The 9,463-nt window shown below is 37.5% G+C and overlaps 1 protein-coding gene across 2 annotated transcripts; it reads left to right on the top strand.

The window, feature by feature from the left end:
- Positions 1 to 4,089: 4,089 nt before the first annotated feature.
- Positions 4,090 to 9,091, top strand: si:dkey-193c22.1 (probable isoprenylcysteine alpha-carbonyl methylesterase ICME). 2 transcript variants are annotated; one of them, XM_010735951.3, is made up of 9 exons: positions 4,090 to 4,242; positions 6,039 to 6,067; positions 6,155 to 6,304; positions 6,391 to 6,511; positions 6,705 to 6,917; positions 7,076 to 7,159; positions 7,819 to 7,960; positions 8,145 to 8,307; positions 8,396 to 9,091. In XM_010735951.3, coding segments are annotated over exons 2-9 (1,110 nt in total). In that variant the 5' UTR covers positions 4,090 to 4,242; positions 6,039 to 6,065; the 3' UTR covers positions 8,631 to 9,091. The 2 variants fall into 2 exon arrangements, with proteins under 2 accessions (XP_010734253.1, XP_010734254.1); XM_010735952.3 differs by having other exon boundaries at positions 4,092 to 4,200.
- The last annotated feature ends 372 nt before the right edge of the window (positions 9,092 to 9,463 follow it).

Consider the following 9,463-nt stretch of genomic DNA (forward strand, 5'->3'; position numbering starts at 1 on the left):
AAAATATCATTCATTGCATACTTCCATCTTTATGTACAGATATAATTTCATAATTTAGGACCTTAGGGGAAAAAAAAGGTGTATATTTTGCAGTGCAATTTAGATATTGTATGACTCATCTCTTAGAAATCCCTTTGGCACTCCCTCTGTTTTTTTTTCTTTTTAGGTAAAAGACTTTGTACACACAAAGTATGTATCTACTGTTTGAAGTGAAACACCCACAATGACTCATCGGAAGTCATGGACAAACGACATCCTGAGAGATACTGTACTCATAACATCATTTTCAGCAAAAGGGGGAAATGGTTCAAATGAAACTAGATATGACACTGCATGCCTTCACCAGTGTTTACTTTGATTGGCCAAGTTAAAATTCACAGAAATTACTGTAGATATCAGATATGAATTTCTGTTTCATTTCTTATAGGGAATGAGAGGTGACTGAACTTCACTTTTAGGCTTTTAATTCCAAGTTTTGAATAGCAGCGGACTACAAAAGCTCAGTTGTCCAAGAACTATGTATGTAACCGATCTGATTTCAAAGGGACAACCAGTACCACCAGCCTTTCCAGTTATATTTGTGCACTCCTCTGATTGAGAGCGGGATTTGTCACCTCACCTTTGTCACCAGTTGTTCACACCTTGTTACAGCGACAACTATTAGAAAAAAAAAACAACCTTGTATCTTGAGTGTTTAAATGTTCCGTAAGTACTTCAGATTTCTCCTGAAATACCAGACAAAGTGTATTGTGGTATTCTAAAGAAGATAACATCATGAAGCCTTGTTCACGTCATGATGATGATGGTTGTATCGCAATTACGTGCAATCAGCATGCATCCGTGATTATCTAAGAGAACTACGTGACAAAAACCTGGCTTTTCGTCAAGTGAGAGAAACACACTGCTGGTATGCTCTACAGAGCAAAGCAGCATCACAGTAGTTGGTTGTAATTCAGCATCCTGCTCCAGGATGTCAGTAGGACAGTTTTATGCTGCCACGATTGCCTCAGGCTGTGCTTTCCAGTTGAAGGACACACTTCCTTGCAGCATCCGAGGAATCACCAAGATCTGATTTGATCTGTAAGGCTCAGAAAGCAAAAGAGATAGTAATTGTGACATCTTGTCACTGATTTTCAGCATTTATTCACTCTCCTTTAAAAGAGGCCAAAGGCAGATGCTGACTATGGTTGTTTTACAATCTACATATCCTTATTGTTTCCCATTTTGCTACAAGATGAAATGATATTTAAACCATTTTCCACAAAGAATATCCTAACACATGCCTTCCCTACGCCTACACACCGTACAGGCTTGGGTATGTCAATTGTTATTATCTTAATACCACTATACATACACGAATTCCCTCAAGGATAATATAATTCTTAAACAGGCACGGGAAAATGTTGTCAATTCTTACCACAGCATTTAAAACGGGCTGACTTCGCTTGTACTGCCAGCTGAATGCCTGACTTTGCACTCACTCAACGGCCGCCTTTCCACTGTGGCTTCTGAAAAAGCACCTGGGCCTCCCCACATCGTGGCAGATGGAAGAACAACCACACACCCACTCACTGCTACAGGCTACGCTATGTGGGTCCAAACATAACAATAACCCTCAGGCTGGTCAGAGCTCGTACGCTGCTCTGCTTTCAATGAATCTGCAGTGTTGAATCCAAGGTTTTCCATGGTCAACGGCCAATGAAACCCCTGTCCAGGACTGCACTACCCTCTGTGAATTTACAGAGAATGGCAATTTCAGAGAATTGCATGCACGGTGGGCATTAACAAAGCACAGAGGTGTGATGATTTGACATCTATGATGGGTAAGTAGACAAATCAATAGTACATCAATTGTACAGTTCCTTTAAAGGAACAGATGAGCAGTTTTCTGTATTTCAACCAATTCTCTACACATCACAAATACTTACATGACTTTAGACTATTGTTCATAAAACAGCAGCCACTGTTTTTATCCAAGTCATGCAGTATGAGGATAATCTTGCAGATACATGCAGGTAGTAGCCCAGCAATATAACTGGGATGTATTATAGTTAACTTGCACTGGAAAGGTTGTTAAAGATATTACTGACTTTGAGGTGCAGTCTAGTGTGTGCTTCAGTGTAAACTGTTTTATATTCACATCTGTTTAGGGTAGATACCATCTGGCAAAATAATGGCAGACAAGAAAGATAAATCAATGAAACTAAAATTCAAAAAGCAATTGACAGAATTCTTCCTCCCTCTACTGGGCATACACTGGCAGTGCTGTCTTTCTATCGGTAGCAGTTAAATGTTACTAATTGTGTTACCGATTGTCAGTTGGATTACAGTATTGCTCTCTTCTGTTTTGGCCTTTTAAATAAGACAAAATAATCTGAATAGATTCTCTATTTTAAGTTTATTTCATCTGATAGATTTGTTAATGTTGTTATGTATCAAACTAAACACACTTTACAGTAAAAGATAAAGGCAGCAGTTTCCTTTTTGAAATTTTTATTGGAAGCAATCGTGAACATTTGATAAAACACAACAAATACACTGATAGTAGTGACAAATCAGCTGTACCAATGGTAAAAATATATTACTAGGCAACAGTAACAGGAAATTGTGATTAACAGCTTAACAGTGTGTATTTCTACAGGGATGTAAGTATAACATATTTTTATTGCAAAGAGCATCGTGACTTGATTCATTAGTTTGTCCATAAAATAAAACATGTTTGTAATCTGTAAAAGGGCTAAGACAGGCAGCTGGAAGACAAAGTAGAGCACATACCAACTTAGTATCTGAAAAAACAGAGATATACCTAACAAAATAACTTAGAGGTATCTTTTATAGAGTTTATCAGTGGCTAATGTTGGTTCACATTGCAGTAGCACTATTTGCTGTAGAGCTGTCTAAACTTAAATGGCCATTTATTAGAATAGAAAACTAGCAATGCTTAAATATGTGAGTGTCATTGTGAAACACTGGAGACTCAGTATGTGGAAATAAGGATACATAACTGAACCTGAAGACCATGAGACCATGTCCTTGTGAACTTTGGAGTGCCTGCTGATAAATAGACTATGACATGACACTAGATGGAAAATCCCAAGATCGTTTCCTGTTTCAGTCCTTGCTAAAACAAAAAGTTTAAGTGGTAAATAATTCACCACAACTGTGTGTGGAAACATACAGAGACTAGACTTCACTGCCTAAAACTTTTCAACCCTGTCCCTTCCTAATTTTAGAGAAATGTTTGTTTTCTGTGTATGTTTTCTGTCTTTTCTTTTGTTTTTCTTTGTGTCTTCAAGTGTTTATTTTCTTTCTTTTCCTTCAGTTTTTAATTCAAGTTTGAATCAGAATGAAATGTAATATTCAATAAACAAAATTTGAAAAAAGGCTGAGGCTGAGAAAGACAATGTGCAGTGTGGCTGAAAGCTCCAAAATAAGCCTCTAAATAAAAGTAATAAATAAATAAATAAATAAATAAACTGGCTGTTTTTGGATCTCCTATTTATTTATTTGAAATAAATAGCAATAATACATTATATTTCAAGCGCCTTTCAGGACAACCAAGGTCACTTCAAATTAAACAGATAAGATAAGAAAAGTAATAAAATAATAGTCACATAACTAAATAAAAAATACAATAGAATAAAATAAATACAAATAAAGAAAATTGTTTAAAAAAATTACTACATGTTACAGTTCATATGCTGTGAAAGATGAGCGTTTCCAATGTTAATAAAGTGAAAATAAATATAATATTACCACCTATAAACCTGACAAACCTGATTTTCTGCTGTTTAAAGGGGCTGATTGTTTAGCGTGTATTTCCGGGATATTAGAGCAGAGATGTTGACAAACACAAGATATAAATTCATCGTTTCCTGCTAATACAGAAGCAACGCTATATTAAAAATCTCTATTTATGTGGACACCTCGGCTTGTACAAAAATGAATGAATAAATAGGGTGATATTTATAAGTGAATGATCAACTATATGCTAACAGCTACACCTAACCTGGTCAGATTTACACGTCTGCTCAACACTGAAAGCTTTCCAGTGTTTGCCGAAAACAGAAGTTGAGGAGGATTTCTCTCTTAGCTTAGCGCTTAGCCGCGTTCATCTTTGTACGTGTGAGGCCGACACCGGTGTGTTTGGAGGACGGTCAGGTGACACAACGACCTTTATAACACACCACACCATCCCGGGTATGGGCTTCAACATCAACAGCCGTCTATGATTATATCTGGGTATGTTTTCTGAAGCAAGCCATGAAACATTTAGTCAACGTTAGGAAAACTTAGCTGCTAGCTGGCTAGCTGCTAACTTAGCTCAAAGCCAAGTCTGTGAAAAGCAAGTGAACATGTTTTCTGTGGTATGTTTGCTCTGGTAGGCTCGTTGCCAGCTGATATTAGTGAATGATGCAGTTAACGATGGCAGCCTTTGTCAAAGGGTTGTGTGATTTATGTGTCAGAAGAGAGAAAACACTGATGAAGAGCCGGTCTCTGCCTCCTGATGTTGTTTACATAGACATCCCACTAGAGGACGCCCTGGTACACGTGTTAAGAAAACTGGGTACCACTGTCCAGGTCACACTTTGACAAACTTGTAACTAACTAGCAAAGGGGGTGGAAAATTTCCAGAAACTTTCCATTGGAAGGTAAGATGGGGAATTATAGAAATAATCCAAATCGTAAACTTTTCATGGGAATTATGGAGATTTATGGGAATTAACTGGAAATTAGGGATAATATAGTAATTGGGGGTATACATACACACACACACACACACATATATAGAGAGAGATATATAAGCTATAGCTTATTGAGCATCTAACCTATCAGCTACTGTCTTCTTCTTCTTCCCTTCAGGGGTCGCCACAGCGAATCAGTTGCCTCCATCTAACCCTGTCTTCTGCGTCCTCTTCTCTCACACCAACTACCTTCATATCCTCTTTCACTGCATCCATAAACCTCCTCTGGCAGTTCAAAACTCAACATCCTTCTACCAATATATTCACTATCTCTCCTCTGGACATGTCTGAACCATCTCAGTCTGGCCTCTCTGACTTTATCTCCAAAACCTCTAACATGTGCTGTCCCTCTGATGTACTCATTCCTGATCCTATCCATCTTGGTGGAACCTCAGCATCTTCATCTCTGCTACCTCCAGCTCTGCCTTCTGTCTTTTCCTCAGTGGCACTGTCTACTGTATGAATATATTTTCATGTGCTACTTGCAAGTTAAACATTAATACCATACATCAAATATATTTACCCCATAATATCATCAAAACTTACTTCACTTTATGTCGTTCACAGGCTCAAATGTGTGGCTTCAGTAGTCTTGTGCTCTGGGCTCTGTGCATGTGATGGAGGAGTGCACAGTGCATGTAGGGGGCGCTGCCTCAATAGCCCTGCAGTAAGCAGTGTGCTGTGTGCATGTGATTGATTGAGGAGTAGCACAGATAATCAAGTGTACTTGCGTGAAGTCTAGTTGTTTTAGTCAAGATTATGCTAAAATCTATTTTCCATAACTATATTTAGGTTTCCTGTTATGGGCCGACCCTCAATTTTGTAAATTCCTGGTTTATTCTTGTTTATTCCTGTTAATTCCCATGGAAAGTTTCCAACTTTGAAAATTCACAGAATTTTTCAACCCTAGTCAAAAGTCATTCATAGTCCAGTTGAGGGCAACAGGTGTCTGTAATTACAAATCAAGCAGTTACAAATGTTAGTACGTGAGTAATAATGAGGCTCACAGGTGAAATAACTCATTTAATTATTCATAATTAAATTAATAGAAATGGATTTTGGTCCAGACTGCTCTGCAGTTTTCTCTAAAGGTTTACAGGTCTTTTGCAGCTAAACATGAATAAAGTGTAGTTACAGCTGAAACTCGTTACAAAGTACGCCTTATTCGAAAGAAACATCAGAAAATCACAGCATACACCTTGTTACGGATGTATAATGATTTTATGTTTTACCTGTTGTGTGCCTGATAACAATATAACTACTGAAGTTTCCTGAATCTTGTGTTTTTTGTAGGTAAGACAGGCAGACTGAATCATCAAGATGTAAGTACAGCATTTTGAAAAACAATTAGCGATGAGTTACTTTTGAAATAGTAATGTTTTAATGTGTGTTTTTATTTTATTTTGAAGGGCTTGTTTAAAATGTCACTTGTCACTTCCTGTGGCAGCGGGTGTAATGTTGGTGGGACTCCCATACTCTATCTCTCTAGCTGCTCAGTGGCTTTACGGCTGGCCCAACAAGCCTGGATATAAGAAGTACATAGAAGCTTTAAAACCAAGGTAACTTGTAAAATACTGTGTTTTTTTTTACTCATTAACAAGAGTCAGTTATTAATCCCATGCGTCATGTTTGGTTTCTCCATTAGGCGAATATACTGTTTGTCCAGAGCTGTGCTGGAAACTGTCAAATATCTGCAATATGGGCGACTTTACTTTCAGTGGAAGTCGTGGTACAAGGATGCTGAAAACCATAAGCATTATGAAAAGGTGTGTTAAGTCTAAGCAGGAAACAAAACATGGTTATTTTATTTTATCAATGTGTCTGTGTGTGTTTGAAATGAAATAATCACATTGTTATGTTTGTCTCTTTGTCTTTCTTTCACACTTGACGAGGAAAATTTGCAATGCAACACCAAGAATTGCATCAAGTTCACAGTTCTGTCTCTCTCATACCGCAAAGGGCATCACATTTGGTCGCCGAGGCAACAAGTTGGACTTGTACCACCCTCCAAACACAGGTGGGTCTAAAGACGTGCCTACACCGCTGGTGGTTTTTATCTACGGAGGAGCATGGGGCTCTGGGGAAAGATCCATTTACTGTTTGCTGGCCAGGCAGATGGCTGAAGAACTACATGCAACTGTAATTTGTCCTGACTACTGCACGTATCCAAAGGTAAGAGCCGTTGGCGCTCTGATTGAAGATTTATAGTGCATACATGGAGAGCATGATGCACTGGAATATGAAAAATGTACCCAAACTTCAGATAAGAAATGTAATTATAAATGTTACTGTGGTATGTGACCTGACTGCTGGTTTCATCTGATTGCCAGGGGAACGTTTTAGGGATGGTCCAAGATATTGCTGACTGCTTGGTTTGGGCCCAAGAGAGCGGACCGAAGTTCAACTTTGACAAAGTAATAAAAATCTTCTTTAGAAAATTAAGGAAACTATTAAAATGGCATGTTTGTTACAAACCCCTAAAAGAAGAAATCATAAAACAAAGGAAATTTTCCTCAATTCATTCCCATTTACCGAATTTCCATGCAGAAAACCGTCTAAGCTCCCGTCATCCATCCTTAATCCCTGCTGGTTTCTTCCAGTATTTGTAGTTCATTGAGGAAATAGTTTTACCTGTGCCAGGTTGTATCTACCACTTAAGTGTTCATAAACATTATCAATTACCTGTTTTTCCTGCTGGCTGTGATTTCCTTCATACTCAGGCTCCAGCTCGATTTCTGTAACATCATGAGAATGTCTCACTAAAGTAGGATTAGTATCACTTTACAGAGGATTATTATAAATTGTGAATGAGAACAGGCTGGTTCAGAAGCAACATCTTTTAGTTATTCTGCACGATGATTCTAAATTAAAGAGGCTAATAACATCAGTATTTATCTTAGAAATGACTAATACTAAAGGAAAATCAGGATGTTAAAACAGTTTCACAGTGGTGATCCTAATCTATTGTAATTATAAATGAACTTGTTTACTTTTGCTTTAAGATATTCACACTGAGATATATGTTTTAAATCATTCACCCTGTATTGTTGTCTTGTCTTTCTGTCTTTTATAGGACAACATAGTCTTAATTGGCCATTCAGCAGGTGCACACTTGTGTGCACTGACCACACTGTTTCTTATTGATGCAAGAGAGAATCTTTTCATAGAGGCCAGCAGGCAGAGAGACATTACAATGGCCATAAGAGGAGTTATTGGTAAGGATCACCAAGTTTTAGTCACAGTGGCAACTATGCTTTAAGCTCAACTTTTGTGTTTCTGTGTTGTTGACCTGAGGGAAGTGATACATTTTTTTTTACACAAAGAATCAGACTTTAAACATTTGCCTTGTTCATATTTTCAAAAAATAGTTTGCCAGTATTTTGTTGGTCTCTGGGACAGGTCTGAGTGGTGTATACAACATCATGGACCATTATGAGCACGAGCAGAAGCGAGGAGTTGAGTATGTCTCCACCATGCACAAAGCCATGAATGGAGTGGAAAACTTCCCGTACTACTCACCAACACAGATACTGAGGGAATTCAGCCAGGACAAGCTGAGCAGGTGAGACAAACATTCAACAACAATGATGTTCATGAAATCTATTGCATCTGGTATTAACAGTTTATCCATCTACTTCTCTTTGTGCCAGAGTGCCTACATTTGCTTTGCTCCATGGGACCAGTGACATTATCGTTCCTGTTGCATCTTCCACAAAGCTCTCTGAGCTCCTCACCTCGCTGTCCATAAAGGTGTCGCTCTACCTGCTGCCAAGAGTTGACCACACTGAGATTGTCACCGACCTCATGGCGTCAGACAGGCGCTTCTACCATGCCATATACAGCTGTATCAAACAGGAGTACAGAAAACTTTTGGGCATCTGCTGACAATCTCATCAGATCAGAAAAAACATCCATTAACCACTTTTATTTATTGATTGTGGCACACTTACTTTGTTTACAGTATCTGCTCTAATACCTCAAAATGAATCTTATTTAGTTTTGACATTTAACGTTATTCTTTGGGATTCCATAAAAATGATTTACATTTTGTACTGTTCTGTGATTGTAACTGATTAAAATCATGAATTGCATCTGACTGATTTTGAATCCATAATCTGAAAAAACTTTTCTCAGTGGAGTGTATCAGTGAAAATGTACAGTGAAGCAATAACTGTAATATACAAGGAGAAGGAGAGAAGCACAGTATTACAAAGTCCAAAACTTTGCCTCTTTTTATTAACTACATTATGTTCTACTGACATGAAATCATTTTATTAACTTGCATGTTTTTATCAAATGAAACTTGTTTATTGATCACAGACACATTAAACTCCTGAAGGAACAGATCTTTTTTGCCTTTTGTCTTTATTAACTATAAATTGCTCACACAGAGCTATTACAATTACATTGCATGTTTTGCCAAGCAGCAACAATTACAGCATGTACCAATATAAAGAAGCTACTTACAATAATCTATATTATAAGTGGCATCATTTATGCTTTTATATATGAAAGTACAGTATTTTTGCCCCATGCTTGTACTACAACACATTTTTATCTGTTCTACATAGATACTTTAGTAAACATAGCATCTTTATGGTAATCAATGCATAAAAAGCTGTTGAAGCAGGCAGTATAATGTATAAAAAATGAACCCATTCAAATACAGAATGTAAGAACGTCAGCTTTTAATTATACATTTTACAGTGTCAGTGAAA

Source organism: Larimichthys crocea, chromosome III, assembly GCF_000972845.2.
Source record: "Larimichthys crocea isolate SSNF chromosome III, L_crocea_2.0, whole genome shotgun sequence".
NCBI lineage: Eukaryota > Metazoa > Chordata > Actinopteri > Sciaenidae > Larimichthys > Larimichthys crocea.